This window comes from Panthera tigris, chromosome C1 (assembly GCF_018350195.1).
Source record: "Panthera tigris isolate Pti1 chromosome C1, P.tigris_Pti1_mat1.1, whole genome shotgun sequence".
Taxonomy (NCBI): domain Eukaryota; kingdom Metazoa; phylum Chordata; class Mammalia; order Carnivora; family Felidae; genus Panthera; species Panthera tigris.
In genome coordinates, this window is record NC_056667.1 from 44129011 (window position 1) to 44147029 (window position 18019).

The following is an 18019-nucleotide window of genomic DNA, read 5'->3' on the forward strand; positions in this document are numbered from 1 at the left end:
CTTCCCTGAGTCCCCTAGGCGGCTGGGCGCCCCCTCTTTGGGAACTGGTGCCCCTGTGGCATTCCTGATTCCCAGCCTCTGTGAGGTTGGGGAGGGCAGCGGTCTTAAGCGAGGCCTACCTCTAAGCAGCCCATATCATAGATGATAGGGGAATCTGCCTGCAAAACAAAAATCCTCCCAGACCGCATTTTCTGACCATTGCGCATCACGGAAGGTGTTTAACTACTGCCGGATGCGAACAGCCTGCGTGCCGGGGAGGAATGGTCTCTGCCCACAGGCACCTCGCCCTGCTATGCAGAGATGGACCTTCCCTCCCTCACCCAAGGGGGCGCGGGGCCAGGGGTGGGTTCGGTAGATCTCCACGCTGTGGTCCCTCCAGGACCGAGGGAAGGGAGAGCCTTGGGTCTTGCGTAGGCTGACACTGCGTGTGGGGAGTGGGTGTGCGCCCACAGAAGAGCCAAGTGTGGAGCAGCAAACATCCCAGGGGAGGGGGGCCATGTGCACACGCACAGGACATCAGGAGTGAGACGGAGACCTCTGGGGTCTAGCGAGAAGCCCACCTGGACCAGGGACGTGATTTATGCTGGGACCGCTTGGCAGGCCTAAAAGCTACAGGGAGACGTCCGTAGGCCATCAGCCTGAGTTTGGCACATGAACCCTAAAATGATCAGGCTATCCAGAGGAGAGAACCACACAAGGCTCAGAAGACCCGTCACCTCTCATCGTTAAAGGGGGGGCCTTATTCACGTCATCAGTGCAAAGTTCCAAAAGCAACCCCAGGCCACAGGCCCAGGGCACCCCTCCCCGCACCGTGCAGAAAAAGGCCGGCGAGACTCCAACTCTACATTTTTGAAAAATTTATTTTATACCCTTAGAAGCTAAGAACTCTGCCACTCATGATCCAAATTTAGGATTACGATTCTTCCCTAGTTTACCTACTTCCTTTTGAAATTTTATAAACAAGATTTTGTACACAAGAGGTAGCAGAGGAAAATTCCAGTCTGCTTGTTCCAAGCTCAGAAGGTAACTGCACACGCCTCAATGTTAGCAGGGAGGGTGGGGCAAGACAGGGTGAGTCCGAGGACACGATGCCCTAGGTCCTACAATTGCTTCTAGTGCCAGTGACCGTGTGAGCGCTCCAGGAGAAGTCATGGGCAAGATACCTGCTGGGCTGCTCGTTGGTTTTCCTTCCCAGACGCCTCTACGGGGCAGAGCGGGCACCCTGCGGAGGGCCTCACGAAGGGAGCTTCTTGAGAACACACAGCATTGAGTTAGTTGTGCAATTCCTATTCGATGTGCAGACCATTTTGAAAGATTTATAAAAACACCTTCGTCCAAAAAATTGGCAGTAAAAATGACAACTCTTCCAAGGTAAGCCTGTCGTAATTGTCACTTTGTTGTACATTAAAAAAAAAGTCATCAGCAGGTTTGCAGACTGCAGCCGTTGGAAATCAAGTGGTTCCCGGCAAAGAGGAAGTGATGTCCACTGCAGCGATGACACAAACTTAACCAGCGCGTATGACACACAACAGTGACGGGCGATCCTGATGAAGCCTTACGGTGAGGACAGCAGGTCCTGGGGGTGGCGGGGGGTGTTGTTTCCATAGGAAATAAGGGACTAGAAGTGGCAATTTCACTCCTGAATTTGGGCTCCTGAGAGTGCAGTTGCCAGCGATGATATCCCAACACAGATCATCACCGGCATTTCAAGGTCATGTCCTACGCAATCGTTGTGTGAGGATGGGGGCGGAGAGAAGGTTGAGGGTGGGGTAGGGAAAACAGTAGGACAGGGGAGTATCCGTGTTCTCAGAATTGATTTTAAAACCTCACATCTGAATTCCCAAGGACGGCAGAACCATAGACAATTTGCCAACTGCTTCTGACCAATTCTCCGAGGGCGCAGTTCTGTTCTTAAAGGCGGCCTCCCTCTGCACAGCGTCCTTGACAATGGCCGCCACTGGCCTGCGGCGGGCTGTAGACACGGGTACCGGCTGCGGCCGGCTGCACAGTCACCTCAGCGCTCAGTAGTGACGGGGCCGGGTGCCGAGGTGCACAGCAGTGAAGGTCTGTCCTGTCACGTGTCCACACAACTGGAAAGCCACCAAAAAGGCACTTTGGGGCTGGCCACGCCTCTTTGACTTGGCAAATCTAACCGACAGGGGCAACCTGGCACTTCCTAAGCTTCCCTAGTTCTGTGCGCGGTGAGTTGAAAACAAGGCAGAGCACATAACTAAAGGTAAAATGTGACTCAAAATACAAAATGCACAAAATATATGAAGTACGGTGGCATATCCCTTCTCCCCTCTGGGATCCAAATCTGAAAGGAGTGAATGGTGCTAGAATTGGGAAATACCGACGAAGTGGCCAGTTGTTCAATTACTTCCTGCTTATTTCTGGGAAAGTAAATCTTGTCCCAATCTTTTCACTGTTCGCTAGTCATGTTGCAGAGAAACAAGGTCTCCAATTCCTTCTCCCCGTTCAAATTACTACAACTCACAGAGCAGTGTTTCTCAACTCAAATATTTAACTTCATACACAACCAGCGCCAAAGGGTCTCGATAATTATGTTTTAAGCAAAAGCAAATGATTGCAGATCACATGATTTAAGACTACAGTTTATTCAATATGTCTCCAAGCATTAGAAAGGTGATTTTATGAAGTCAAACTCCGTAAGGTTATAATTTAAAGTGCTTTTTATTTTGCTGTTTTCAAAATTTGGGGAAAAATGCCACAACTTCCTTAGTGATTGATATCAAAGAATGAACCCTGTACTTCTGAAGAACACTTTTGTTTTTTTAATTGCTCTTTTCAACCTGAATCATATCAGAAAAATACCTTAAAGAGCATAATAAATTTCCCAATTTTTGATCCTGGTAACATTTCATCACGGTCCAACTTCATGCCTAGGGCTCTGATCCTGACCCGTCTGAGATTCTATACAAACAGGGAGACATATTAAATACAAAGGTCTGTGTAAACGGAGTTCTTCAACTACTATTTTACAGTGGAAAGGAATTTTATTACCTATCTTTACATCATTTTAAATTGGATATTCCTATTCAATGTTACTGCAAGATTAAAAATTTGCCCCCGCCTATCTAAAGGCAGCTTTTTTTTTTTTTTTTAAATATAAAATCCAAAGGAACTTCCGTTGTAGCATCAAAGAGAAAGCAACGGCTTTACCCTCATTCACTCTTGTATGTTTGTGAAACGAAAAAGTCTGCCAGCGGCTTTATTTCCTAGAATTTCCACAGAACTGTGAATCCACATTTGGACTGTGCCCCGGGACAGGTGATCCGGAGGAAGGCCTCCTCCCACTGCCAAACAGCTCCTGAACCTTCTCCAGGGGCCAAGAGTGCCTTCTTTAAAAACACACGCTCCTCTGGGATCACGGCAGGCTCTCCTAGTCCGAGCTTCGGGCTCTTCTAAAGGGCTCAAGGGTGAGAACTGGATTTTGAGAGGGTGCTGAACACCCAGTACTGGAGCTGTGACTCCTCACCGCACGCTGGGCATGCTGTTCCTCTAGGGGTCGACATCATCCAGGTCGCTTCTCAACTCGCCAATCATCATGGGTGACTCTGAACCCTTTGAAAAAGAGAAGGAGGTTAAGTTCATGCACGGTCAAGTTAGAGAAAAGCTTCTCAACACCGAGGGACTTATTTGTGTTCGGTAATGTCCGCATTCAACAGCTCCACGTTTGATCAAAGGGAAATAAAAACCTAACTGTAACACCCTGTGTTTGACAGTTCCTGGTTGTGCAAAACTCTCATTTCTATGCTCTCGTGTGGTCACTGAGCCCTCGGGTCACCATGTTCCTGTACAACAATGCAGGCCGCGCTCGGGAAAGCCGTGCAAACCGCTGCGTCCCCAGCAGTGTGTCGCACTGCCTGCCGAAGACCAGGAAGCTTCTGGCTCACCCCTGAATTCTGTTTCTGTCACCAGCCGTGCGGCCTTCAGCCGATATGCGAACAAAGTTCTGAATGTCTGTCGTGTGTTGGGGCTGACGTGGGTGGGGGTTGGGTGAGGAACGGGCAAGCAGTCTCTGCAAAGTGACACATAAGCCGATGGGAGTTAGGGGTGAGTGGGGGAAGCCCCACGCAAAAGGAAAGAGGGTATCTGATCAACTCTGAGAAGGCCATCAGCATCCAGAACTCAGAACATGAGGGGAGAGAGGTAGGCAGGGGCCAAACCTAGCAGGCCTGTGCTTAGGATTCTGGCTTTTATCCTAACAGCAATGGAGACCCATTGAGGGAAGGAAGAGTGATGCAGGGGCATCCTCAGAGACCAAGGACACTCTGGTCCTTATGAGGATGCAAGAGACGCACGGGAGATGTTTAAGAGGGCAACCTGGCAGAATCGGTGAACGGACTGCAGCATGCGAAGGAATGTCCAGAAAGACACCTGCTACACAGGGCGCTGTTTCTAATAAGGACACCAAGGAAGGCCAGCCCTCGCTGGGGTGGGCGGAGGCATCAGGCATGTTGGCTGTGAGAGGTCTTTGAGGGAAGGAGCTGGATGGCCCCAGCTGGCACCCAGGAGAATCACAGCCATGGAGACGGAGAGACAACAGGTGGAGGGGTTGGAGGAAAGCCAGGAGGGTGAGGCACCGTGGAGGCCCCAGGGGGGACTGTGTCCAGAGGCGAGGAGCGGCCGGCAAGGTCCCATGCTGCTGTGTGCTCCACTACGACCAGGCCTGACAAGTGGAGGCCACCTGTCACCCCTGCCTAGTGGTGAGCCAGCCACTAGGCAGGGGGTCAGCCTGGAAGAGGTCCCAGGAGGAGCCAGAGAGAAGAACTGTAAGTTCTGACAATTCTTGGAGAAGTCTGACTGAGCAAACGGGGAAAGAGGGAAGAGGAAGAGAGGGGAGAGAGTCGTTTTTAAAGAACAGGAGAGAACAGGGTGTGTCAAAACACTGCTGGAAGGGACGTGCGGAGAGGGAGAGGTTCCAGGTGGGCGAGGGTGCGGGTACACGCGTGTGGGGACACATGCTCCTGGGGCCTGTGAGCCTGGCAGCCGCGAGACCTCTCGTCCCACAGCTTTGATCTTCTCTGCAAACAGAGTAGGTGACGAGGGCAACTGCTGGGTCACACCACATCACCGTGCTGGGCATCCGTGTCCCTTCTGTGAAGTCAGGGTAACAGGGACCTCAAGAGGCTGTTGTGAGAATTTGAAAGGTTAGAAAACAATGGCACACACAACATCAACAGGATTCGTTTAATGAGCCCTCTGTGCCAAGCACTGTGGCGGGACCACGGAGGAGACCGCCCTGGCGCAAGGTGATACAGGCCGAGAGAAGACGCGACGCTCGGCAGGACATTCACAGCTGCTTCATCGGTGAGCGCGCCAGCAATGTTTCATTCCTTTTTCTACCGGAGCGACCCGTATCGAAAGTGTTCTTTTTTTCTTTTTCTTTTTTTTTTAATAAGCTTAAAATTATTCTTTGACTCCCCTGACAAGTAGGTGTTTCGATGGCCCTTCCTTTCAAGGGTACGTGTTTCTGGGGAGGCTGGTGAAAGCGACAGGAGGGGGGCGGTGGGGGGGACTTGTGGCAAGCCGGCAGAGTGCCGTGAGCCAGCTGGAACGAAGGCGTCTGCGGCCCGGCTGTACGAGGACCATCTTGGAGGTGGTCACCCGGGCCAGCGCGCACTGAGCCCCTAGCCCTGCAGTCCCCTCCCTGCTGCTGCTGTTCTGCCTTGTGAGCACAGTGCCAGAGAGGCCCCCCCACCGACGGCATCGCTAGAGGGCGGAGCTGGGGTCTCCTTTGGTCTTGATTATGGAAATTCTTTCTGGAAAGCTTCAGAGCGGGCGCGGTGCCCCTTCCCCTGGGCCGCGGGCCACAGCCGTACCTGTTGTAAATGCCTCTCCCCGTTCTCGTTTGCGGGACTGCTCTCCGAGCCGTTACTGCTCCCGGACTGCTCTTTCTCATTCAGCAGAGCTGTGGCATATGCCAGGGTGTCCTGTGAGAGACGTGAACACGAGAGGAGGGAGTCAGGGTGTGTGGTGCCACCAGAAAGACTCCCCGTCGCTTGACCCCCAGGGGCTGCCTTCGCGGCAGCAGCCAGGGCGCCCCCCCACCCCGGCGGCCCCCACCGCTTTTCCTCTGGCACAGAATTTGCGAGCCACATGACAAGCTGTCTCTTCACAGAAACTCCCTTCTTCTGTCCTTTCTCATTCGCCACCCACACCTCTCGTCGCTCCGAGGCCGTGGCACACGCTAAACGCACTACGATGTTTAGTGTGAAACACACTACAAATCCTACCTGTGGGATTTCAAGCCACACAAAACCAAAAGAGAGGCCTCACCTGAGCTGAAATCGTTCGCTGGAAGGTTTTTCCAGTTGATGTTTCATTAGAGACGTTACTCTGTGGAGTCCAGTAATGTTCTGACATCTGAGATGGAAAGTCAAAGACACCATCAGACAAGCCCACGGGAGTCCACAATTTCCACCATTAGATATCTGAATATAAAAAGCATTAACACAGCACACAGACCCACCCAGGTCTAACACACCAGGAGATGCTTTCTTGGAGGGTTTCACGTCCCCTCGCAAGACCTCAGTGAGATCCTACATCTTACGTAATCACCTGCTCTCTTACCTATACAGTTAAGATGCTGTGTTAAGACACAAACTTAATGTGTCATGATAGGTATCAGCTGTACTGAAAAAAGTTTGAAGTCTGACCAAATGTTGAGGCCAGTCTCCAAATGAAGAGGTTTTTCCTGGTAAGAAGTGCTCTTGGGGCGCCTGGGGGGGCTCAGTTGGTTGAGCGTCCGACTTCGGCTCAGGTCATGATCTCGCGGTCCGTGAGTTCGAGCCCCGCGTCGGGCTCTGTGCGGACAGCTCGGAGCCTGGAGCCTGTTTCGGATTCTGTGTCTCCCTCTCTCTCTCTGCCCTTCCCCTGCTCACACTCTCTGTCTCTCTCAAAAATAAACAAACAAACAAAAAAGATGTGCTCTTACTGATTCCTATGTGATAGCCAGAAAAGTTCAAAATGCAATTACCTTCTTCTGTAGCCATTGTACAGCCCAACTCCAGTGGTGGGAATTCTCCTTGAAGTACTCCTTAGCAGCAGGACACCTGGTGATTGGGGAATATTCTATCAGCCAAATGCTTTCCTTGCAAATATACTTGTTTCATCCCCTTTGATTTTGATACACAAATGCTACTTCTGCTAAAGTTCAGTTGTCTTTCTAGAGTTTTTTACTTGCTTTTGGTTCAGATACATTCATATGTTTAAACTTCAAAAGGCAAAAGAAGGTAAACGTGTAGCGAAAGGTCTCTGATCTAGGACCAGTTCATCCACTAAGTCCTATTACAATTCAAAGATGGAAACTCAAAAATAAACAAGAAAACCCCACGACACACTGTACAGTTAACTACAGAAATGATTCTCGAAAGAATCAAAGCCAGTCTTTACACTTTTGTGACGCGAGTGATAATTTCCGGAAAACCAATTTTAAAGTATGGTCTGGAGCCCCCCTCTCTCTGCAGGTTTATTTGTCCACTTAGAAAGCTGCCCCTCAGAGTCAAAGACAGCACTGACGGGGATCCTGTGTGTGTGCAATGCAGGTTCCAGGAGGGACAGAGAGGCACAGATGAAGACACTGCTATCTGGACTATGTACCCGCATCAGACATACCATGAGGCCCCAACACTACCTGGAAATGCCACTTAGGCAAGTACTTCTCATGTCATGCCGCCCATATCAAGCCTGGTTAACGAACCCACAACCGTGGCAGGGATGATCTCCATCATGTCCACAATGCTATGTCACTGGGAAAACGCACGTTCACCCATTATTTCACCAGAGCTCTCATTTAATTTGTGTAGGACACTCAAATGCAGCAAGAGTAAGGCCAAGAGATTTCTTATTCTTATTCGGGTACAAATCCAAGGATGGCAATACTCATGCTGAAGAATCGGTAAAAATCTGGGGCAAGATAAATGGAGACCCAGTGGCGTGGCATAACGTGCTCTGTAGCCTCGGGTCACCATGCAGTCACGCTGGCTTTTTGTTTGCCCGTGTCCTACCCAGGGGAGCCGAAGCAGCAAACCACAACGGCTCCTTCTAACACCAACAACCTTGGCTTTCCGAGTGCCTGTCGACGGCCAAGTGGACAAAACGTGGTAGAGCCACACCAGGGAGTATTCTGGGCCTTGAAAACGGAAGGGGATTCTGGCACAGGCTACAACATGGATGAACCTTGAGCACATCACGCGAGGGGAACTCAGCCAGTCACGACAGGACAAACACTGCGGGATTCCACTTACATAAGGCACCTAGAGGAGTCAGGTTCGTAGGGAGAGAAAGGAGAAGGGGGGCTGCTGGGGGAAGAGGGAAAGGGAGAATGGGGAGTGACTGTTTAGTCGGTACGGAGTTTCAGTTTGGGAAGCTGACAAAGTTCTGGAGACGGGTGGCAGCAATGGCTGAGCAGCAACGCGAACGCGCTTAACGCCGTGGACTTGTACACTTAGGGGTGGCTGAAATGGTAACTTTTGTGTTGTGTGTATTTTACCACAATTAAGCAAAGGAGAAGAGAACCGTTCCGTGAAGCCCATCGCCTGTGCTCGAGCCCTCGCTCTGACCGCAGGCACGCCGCTTAAACCGCCCACCACGCGGGACTAGCGGTATCCAGCCGCGCGGAGTGGCTGCGAGGATTAAATGAGAGTGGGGCAAGGCACTCAGCACAGGGCCTGGGCTCCTACGTGGAGGCAGCTACAACATTGTTCTGTCTCTGGAGAGACCGGATGGAAAGCGGGGATCCACCCGCCTGACAGAGGTGCTAGTGGTGTTACATGGCCTGAAGCCATCTCAAGCCCGAGTGCATGAACTCTGGTTAAGGTCCCCGAATCCGCCTTGATTCCTGCCTTGCCTGCACGAGCCCTGCCGGATCAGCCTTTGGTCTTGGATTCCGCAAGACCTGCTGCTCTTCGGACATTCCCTTCACCTCTCCTCGAGATCACGTGCGCCGGTTTCTGAACCACCCCAGCAAGCACGCCCTGACTCAGGCTCTCTAGGAACTCCAGCGAGGCAGATTTTTTTCCTGGCCAGACGGCTTGTAACTGAACACACCATCTCCTCCCTGCGTTTTGAGTTGATACTTACTTTTGAGCAAGAGTCACGAGGAATTTGACACACTGGTAGCAGCGACTGCTGTCCACGTGATTACTGTGGTGCATCAGAGCTGAGTGGAGAGAACAGGAAATTGTGACAAGAAAGCAGGTCACTGCAGGCGGGTCCCGATAACACTACTCTCTTGTTCTGAACACTTACAGCCAGCTGGTCTGATCAGCAGACAGGGGACGGACTATCAGCATGGGGACGCGGATTCAACAGGACTCCCCATATGCTGATGGGCAGAAACACTGAATAGTATTGAAGAAACCTATGTGGCGGTGGAGGTGTGACTTTTAGGAGAGCCAAAAGGAACTAAAACTTCTACTGATTATTCAACAGACCTTCGAGCTTTTCTACCCACCATACTACTGACAGAAGACTGGTTACAACACTTTCAGTTTGATAAATGGAAATATAGGGTATTAGTTCAGTTCAACACATACTTCCTGCTCTGCACTTTGGGGATGTAGAAGTAAATAGTACTTGGTCCCTGCCCTTGAGGAGGGCATGGTCTGGAAGTTCCAGGCAGCCTGGGTGCCACTCAGTGGCCTTGAATGTCACGGCTTTTTAGCTTGCATTTCTTTTCTGGAATAAGAGGTCTTAAATCTCTTGGTACAGAGCAAAATCTAAAATGACTCAGATTAATTGGAAATACGGGTGGGTGGTGGATGTTGAAGAGGACTATTTTTAACCACACTTTCTAAGAAACAGCTCATTAAAGCCACTTTAGCCTTCTGACAAAAAATTTACAAGTAGATAAAAGAAATCTGGGTGCATTCATACCACAGGTAAAAACAAAACAACAATCCTATCTCATGAGCATGACGTCCTTTTCCCTCCCCAGTGGCTGCAGAGCAGAATGAAAGACTTCTGACTTCAGAAAGCAGCCTTTCGCTGTTGAAAAAAGTCACAGCATCCCTGACTCTTATCTGCCCCAGGAACGGGACCCCAAGGTCCCCCGCGGGGAAGAGCCCCGGGGCAGACCTGTCAGGGAGGAGGCCGGCCATAACAGGCCATCTGCCCGTCTGCTACAGACGTTTCTCAGGAAGGCCAGGCTACTCACCTAATAATCCATTTTCTGTCTCAAACACAAATTTGACTCGCTCCACCTGTATGGGATCTTCAATGACCTGTGACAGGAAGGAGACAAAGGCTGGTGAATGAAAGAAGGGACTTGTGCGATGGCACGCACTGGTGCCTTTTAAAAATAATTCTGTTCAAGAGGTTTAGTTCCTCACTTACAAAACCCAATGCAGACAACGTGTCACTGACATGTATCTCAACAGTATCTTAAATTTTATTTTATTTGTTTATTTATTTTAAGTATAACCTAGTCCCCAACATGGGGCTCAAACTCTTGAGACCTCAAGATCGAGTCACATGCTCTACTGAATGAGTCAGCCAGGCGCCCCTTAAATTTTAAACTAAAGATGAAAAACTTCAGGAAGAGTTGCAGATCCATTCGCTTCCTGTCTATGTGTTCTTACCAACTATATCCACAGCTGTCAATAGTAACCTAGCGGGCTCTAAGGACGTGTATTGCACGATCCCAAGGGTAAGAGGTTTAGGGTCTAAACTGTCTGCCAAAACCACGTGAAAGTTTTGCTACAATACAGTCTCTCCACGCTGCATGGAGGTTTATGCCAAGCCGCAAAGGGCTGGATCTGTGTCCTGCTTGTGGCCGTCCTTCTTGTGCCTGACGCTGAACTATGCACAGGGCAGTAGGCCAAGTGGTTTGCTGCTGAACAGACCAACAATACACTGTCCTTCTCCTGAGGGGCAACAATCTTCTGTGTTTTGTAAAAGTGCTAGGACTAAAAAGGAGGTAAAGGACCAGAGAGATAGGCTTTTTATAAATGGTATCCATGGTGTCTGTCCTTATTCAGAAATGTTTACTGAATGCCCACCCTGGGCCAAGGCCTAAGTCTCAGGGACCTACCGGAAACCCGGACTCTCCGTCTGCTTAGCGAGCCCTGGGCTGGGCTCTTGCCGGCCCACAACCAGTCATCAAGGTCTACTGATTGCCTCTCCCACCAAACACGTCGAGACCTGTTCCTTGCTGCCTCTACCCTGTCTCTCTGCCATTCGGACCTTGTTATTTCACACTCAGGTTACTGCCACACATGCCCGTGTGGTTTTCCAATTCCAACCCGGCTTCCTTCTTCGGTCAGTCCTTCAAAACAAGTGCCAGGGGAACCTTTCTACGACCTAAGTCAGGTCCCATCACTCCCCTGTTAAAGCCTTCCCATGCCGCCCAACAGTGATGGCAGGGGTTGCAAAGTGAAATGTCTACACAGGCCAGGACAGCAGGAAATGAACCAAGTGGGCTAGGAATGACAATAAGGAGCAGTGAGGACAGAGGGGCACTGGACAGCATGTGCCTCATCTGAGCGGGGCAAGCTGCTAACTGCTCTGGGTGACTGGGGCATCCAGGAAATGGGGCCAGTGTGTCACATGACCTGGTTTCTCAAGAACCCGGCTACCAGTGTGCAACCACAGGCCTACAGGAAAAACGCGCACGTGCGTTGGTACCCGGAGCCTTTCACGATTTGGTCTGGGCTTTGTTCCCCAAGCCCTACTCCATTCCCTCTCCTCCTGCTGACGCCACTTCCTTACGAGCCCTGCAAACGAGCTGGTGGAGAGCACGGGCTCTGGGGCCGGTCGCCTGGCTCAGATCCTGACTCTGTCCCTTCCATTCAAGGGTGGCCTTGGGCAAATCCCTCCACATTGCTAAGGTGCAGTTTCTACCAATAATGGACTTCACTGTTTACAGCTGAGTTCTCCCCTGCCTCTCCTCCGTATCCGGAATTGGAATGCATCCTACGGTGGATTACATTCCCGTTTCGTGGCTTGTAAGCAGGAATTTTAGTAGCACGTGGGCCATCAGCGGGGTCTTAGATGTGAATGAACTGTAGAGCAGCAATTTACGTGACAGTTATCCTGAGGTCTGAAGGAGACGGCATCTGTGCTCGGCACAGTCCCCCGGCCACCACTTCCTTGCTCTCTGCACTGTCACTGCCTATACTTGGCGGGCTCCCTCGCTCCACTGTGAGTTCCCACGAGGTAGTTTCCTTACCACTAGCCTCCCAGTCAGTAATGACAGAAACATGACTGCGGTAAAGAGGACCCACTAAGTGCAGGCCAAGCGAGTACAAGACGATACAAGGACATGAACTTTCTGTTTGCAAACACAAGCTGACTAGAACAAGCTGACTATTTTCTTTTTTTTAATTTTAGAAAGAGAGTGTGAGTGGAGGATGGAGGGAGAGGAGGGAGGCAGGGAGGGAGAGAGGGAAGGAGAGAGGAGCAGGGGGGGAGAGAGAGAGAGACAGAGAGAGAGAGAGAGAGAGAGAATCTTGAAAAAAAAATTTTTTTTAACGTTTATTTATTTTTGAGAGAGACAGAGAGAGAGCTTGAGCAGGGGAGGGGCAGAGAGAGAGGGAGACAACAGGATCCGAAGCCGGCTGCAGGCTCCAAGCTGTCAGCCCAGAGCTCGAATTCACGGACCGTGAGATCACGACCTGAGCTGAAGTCGGATGCCCAACTGACTGAGCCACCCAGGCGCCCTGAGAGAGAATCTTAGGCAGATTCCACACTCAGCGCAGAGCCTGACATGCGGCTCGATCTCACAACCGCTGAGACCACGACCTGAGCTGAAATCAAGAGTTGGACGCGCAACCGATGGAGCCACCCCAGCGCCCTGACCGGTAACCCTAGTGAACAGCACAGGAGAATCAGAACGTTTTTCACTTACCAGTATCTCATGGAGGAGCTGGAACGTGTTCTTCAACTCATGGGGTGGAGCCGTTTCTAGTTGGTTCTGAAAAATTTTTTAGAAGCACAAAAATTCCAGTGAGTCTTCAGTGGAAAGCTCATCAGAGTGGCAAAAGCAACAGGGCTGGGCTCCCGTTCTAAATCCACCACTGTCGGCTCGACCCTGGGCCAGCTGTCCTCTCTGGGCTAAGCCTGGGACTAAAGCAGTCTCTACGGACTGTAACACTGCGAGACTAGGATACCACACTACGCAATTAGGAAGGACAGAGGAAGAAAGGCAGAGAGGAAAAGAGAATTTTAAGCAAACAGGCCCAAATTTCTGTTTCTATTTCATTCACACACAACCTACTCTGTTTTCCAGAACATACGCTCTGGGGTAAGGATGCTATGAGTGATATATGTGAGAAAGGTCAGCTTACGGAATAGAAAACTTGCCAAGGCACACTAGGTGAAGGGATCACGGTTCGTAAAACTCACGCTCCGCTGGGCGCCTTACTGGCCTCATGCATATGGACCGTGGGGAAGGACACTGCGTTACAACACTGCCCTTCAAGGTGCCAGGTCCGGTACTGAGGGGGCATTCCGCGTGTCACACTCTGTTAAGTCATACTTCCCTCCCACTTAACAGAGGAGGAAACTGCCTGAGGCCGTATAATTAGTAAAGGGTAAGAGGAACTCAATCACCTCTGACACAGGTCTTCACAGAAAAGGCTCAGGGCAAACACATTTTGGGAACAGTCTGAACACACAATCCACCGCTCACCTGCCACTTCTTAACCCTACAGGTGTCACTATTACAAGTCCTGGTGCAGGTAAGAAGGCAAGAAGGGGTGGCCGAGATTCTGTGAGCAGAAACTAATATATATGGTAACGATTCACAAAAAGAGGCCTGAAAGGACACAGCGAAGGGGACAGGACTGACCCCTGAGGTAGGACGGAGAGGGGACACGGTTGCTTGGTGGACTTTGGCCTTATCACACGTCTTAATTTTTCACAAAGAAAACGCAGGCGTGCATTATCCGTATAATTAAAAACATTCAAGATTAAAAACTCAGAAAAATATGTGCTGGCTTCAAGGTTTTTCTAGTAATTCCCAGAAAGGCAGTACGCAATATGGCTGAGAGCACAGCCCTAGAGCCACACTGCCGACGTTCAGATTCCCACTTTGCCACTTGCTAGCTACGGGACACCGGGCAAGTTACTTACTCTGTGCCTCAGTTTCCTCAACTGTAACATGGTAACAGTTGTAGTGTTTACATCGTAGGACCACTTGAGGGTTCCATGTGTAAATGGCTGGAACGGCACTTGGTGCCCAGTTAAGTGCAACGTATGGAAGAGTCCAGTACTGATCAGAGCTTCCCAATGAGTTACGTCACCTCTTCAGGAGGTAAGAAAAACCTACTTTTGATGTTTAAAATGTTGCCTGGTGAAAAGGACCTGGAATTGGAAGCCCATCTTACATAGTAACGGTGGCCACTGCATATGATTAACTATGAAGTACGTTCTAAGTACTTAACAACTGAGCCCAAGGCAAACGTGCATCGCCAGGGAGGGAATGGCTAAGTAGATGATGGTAGACGAGAGGACGAAAGGGCCTCGAAGGTAACTTCATAACGTGGGAAAATACTTATAACGTCAGGTGAAAAAAGGACACAAAGTCGTAAAGACGGTAAAATTCCAATTATGGTAAAATACACGCACAGAAAATAAAAGGGAAACCTAAGAGAAGGCTCGTGGTGATTATCGGTGAATGGAAAGACTCTGGGTTCTTTTCAGTCTTTAGTTTTTAAAAAGGGGCCTACAGTATGTTTCTGATTAGAAACAGCAACTAGGTCGCTGAAAGCAGCATCTTTCCTGGGAGCAAAGGTGCCCTTCCCTACAGTCTCGGCAGCAGGTCCCCAGCCCGCGCCGGCTCTCTCGCGGAGACTCTACCTTAATGAAGTGCAGCATGGTGAAGGAGAAGTGCTCGTTACAGAAGCAGCAGTACACGACCATCTCGATGAGCGCCAGGAGCGAGCCCGTCAACTCTCGCAAAGCAAACATCACCTAGCGGGAGGGTATGAAAGGAGGAAACTTTCTCAGGGCGGGATTAATTGTCGATGTGTTGTTTCTGACTTCAACTGAAATAGATGTATTCAGGGTCAAGCTCTTCAACATCACCTCACAGCAGGCTTTCTTAACTGCCAGAGGCCTAAGTCGGTCTGGAAAAAAAATCTGTGCAAATGTGCACAACACCTTCTTTCCCCAGGGGAGTTGCGTTCATCGGATATTCAAAGATAAATGCCCCAAATGCACCACCACCGCCAGCACTAAATGAAGAGAGTCACTGACAGATCCCTAAAGTAAACAATGTTAAGCTAAAGAAACCAAAAGATACAGAGTACAGCACTGTTGACATGATTAAACCACCAGTATGATATACGGCTTACAGATTTATGCATGTAAATCAAGTTTCGGAAGAGGGTCTGGCAGATTAAATTCTTAGCAGTAGGCAGCTCTGGGTGGAAGGGGAAGGACGCCAGCTGCAGGTCGGCCACACGGCGTGTGACACGATGAAGGGCTGGGAGCAGCCCACTCTCACACTCCTGAGATTTACCAAAAGCGTGTGCTCCAGAGCGGTATGTAGTCTCCCACACAGAAGACTGGGAACAAAACCTTTAGATAATAAACTGAGTAACTGATGGCGTCGTTCACTTCCTCCTGAGACCCGGGTGGGGCAGGGGGGAAATTAGCTGGGCTGGACCCCGAGGGTCCAATCCTCGCTTGTAGAGAGGACTGATAAAAATTTTCTTCAGCGGATCATTTCTTTCTGACATATACCCAGGAAGAAAAATTGATTTGAAAGAATCTTTTCTTCTCTTAACAATACTCTCCTTCGTCGGAGCGACATGCAAAATATCACAAAGGGCATGTTTCCGCAAAGAGAAAATAATGAAAAAGAAAATGGTTCCAGAAGATCAAGAACTTACCTCTAACAGGTAAGGCTTCCCTTCAGACAAGAACAACAAGGCTTCTACTTCCTCATGGAGGGGCAGCAGAGGGCTGGAGGGGGCGATGCTAATAGGTGGCCGTTGTTTAAATACACCAGGAGCTTTAGGGGACCAAAAAAAGCAAACCCATCTCACTTGATGTTATCTTACAGAGCAGACAATCTACAAGGTGAAGTGATGCTCTTGAGATTCATATACGCAACTGCTCAGTACTTACAGCCTGTTCCCTCACAGTCTGGTGGGGAAGCCGGGCATGCAGACAGGACAAAATGTTTACCTACTTCTCACAGCGTGTGCCTAAGTGGTCAGAGCGACTACTTACATCTCCAGACTCCTAGTGACCCCACCCAGGACGATCTTTCAAAGAAGTAAAATGTAAATGGTATATGAAACAAAATGCTCAAATGCCCTCTGAAGGGACACTGGACGAGACATTAGCTGCTCAAACAAGTGCCCTCTAATAATGGCCAACACCATCGATGCGAAGCAGAATCACCCCGCATGGAAGGGGTGAGTTGCCCCACGTGCTAGAAAACAAGGACTCACACTCTTTTACAAACCTGTCTGAGCTCACAGATTAGGCAGCCTTGTCTTTTTAGGTGTATGAGTCAGAGTAAAGAAAACAAACTACCCCACAACCATCTGAGCGCTCCCCAGTGGTCCTCTGGAGTCAGGAAGCATTTCCAGATCAGAGTGATGCCCGGGACTTCTATCAGATCTTCCTGGTCAGATGACAGGGACGCCTACTACACCTGCTGGTGATCAGAGGCTTGCGCTCACATACCCACCCCTGTGCCACTTCCCAGCTGAGGCCTGTGTAAGCTCCGAGGCCTGCCCGTGCTCTGGTTCCCCGTCTGTGGAAGGGGACTATCCCTCACAGGCTTGCTGAGGGGATTTCACACACACAGAGCACACAGCACACAGAAAACACTGAATACTTTCCAGCTGCCCTCTTGTATTACTATTGTCACTGCTGTTGGTGCTGTCCTGACAAGGCCCGGGCACGGTATAAAAACGTGGTGCACACACAGCTTAGGATACTGGATTAAGCACAGAGGCGACTTGTGTCTCAGCTGCGCTAAATGAGGACAGACTAGTGGTTCTGGGGGACAAAGCGGGAAAGGTACCAACTATTGCCTCTTATATCCAAACACATGTCCATGACATAATTCACGTCTGAATCGTCTTCAGTTTTACAAAGTACTTTAACATTTTATCTCATTAATCCTCGTTATACCTGGGGAGTTATGCTTTTAATATTTCCATTTTGTATCTAGGATCAGAAAGGTCAAGTTCACACAGCTAGGAGACTGCAACCCACACTTGGCTATTTTCCCCACTAGATTAGCTGGGCCAATTATAGTAATGAATGTAATGAGTGAACTCTGCATTAGCCTCTAATCCTAGAGTATTTTTAAGAAATATTTGTATACCCCTCCCCACCAAATAAATGACTGACTTTCTCTTGTGACAAACTAATAAGGTGAAATTTAACATGCATTAAGACAAAAAAAACTTAAGTGTTCCTCATATATCAAATAGCCAAACGAGAATAATATTCATTTAATTGCTAACATTATTAGTCTCTGTGCATTACTGACAAATTCACTCTGCCTTCTTTCTTCTGCTGTATCAAGGATATATGAAAGCTCACCAACATTCCTTTGGGAAGAGACATCTGAATGCAAAACAAGTAATGCCACTATATTGTGAAGATTCCCAAATTCTCGTGCTTGTGCTGAACTCCACCGACGTATCTGTCGACAGTGAAAACAGACTGAGCGTCACTGTGTGGGTTAGAAGTACCATGAAAAAGAAGGGAAAGGACAGGCTGGTTCATGATGTTTTGAACCACAAGTCTTTCTCCGTGTCTGACAGAAGTCAAAGCATAAAGAAAGTCATGGGTTTTAAGCCAGCCTGTATTTCTTTTTCCTGTAGACATATTGTGCTCTGAAACAGTCCCATTTACGTCGTGAAGTCAGGTATTGCATGCTTCTCGAGTGCTGGGTAATTTTCCTATACCTGAGTTTGATGGGGAAAACCCGGGAGGCTGGAGAGCCGGAGCCATGGCCCTCCTGTGCCATTCACCGCGCTTGCTGGACGGGGGCAAGTTCTCTGCCGTAACGGCACCTGGC

General features: G+C 49.6%; 1 protein-coding gene across 1 annotated transcript in view; it reads right to left on the reverse strand.

Moving 5' to 3' along the window:
- Positions 1–842: 842 nt before the first annotated feature.
- Positions 843–18019, reverse strand: part of USP24 (ubiquitin specific peptidase 24) — a 140351-nt gene continuing 123174 nt past the window's right edge. Inside the window, exons 59-68 of the mRNA XM_042997312.1 lie at positions 17539–17641; positions 15864–15985; positions 14827–14940; positions 12875–12940; positions 10184–10250; positions 9109–9187; positions 7004–7079; positions 6304–6390; positions 5847–5957; positions 843–3585 (exon numbers count right to left, since the gene is read on the reverse strand). Of these exons, the coding sequence (XP_042853246.1) occupies positions 3523–3585; positions 5847–5957; positions 6304–6390; positions 7004–7079; positions 9109–9187; positions 10184–10250; positions 12875–12940; positions 14827–14940; positions 15864–15985; positions 17539–17641 (888 nt within the window). The 3' untranslated portion in view covers positions 843–3522. The remainder of the gene's footprint in view (positions 3586–5846; positions 5958–6303; positions 6391–7003; positions 7080–9108; positions 9188–10183; positions 10251–12874; positions 12941–14826; positions 14941–15863; positions 15986–17538; positions 17642–18019) is intronic.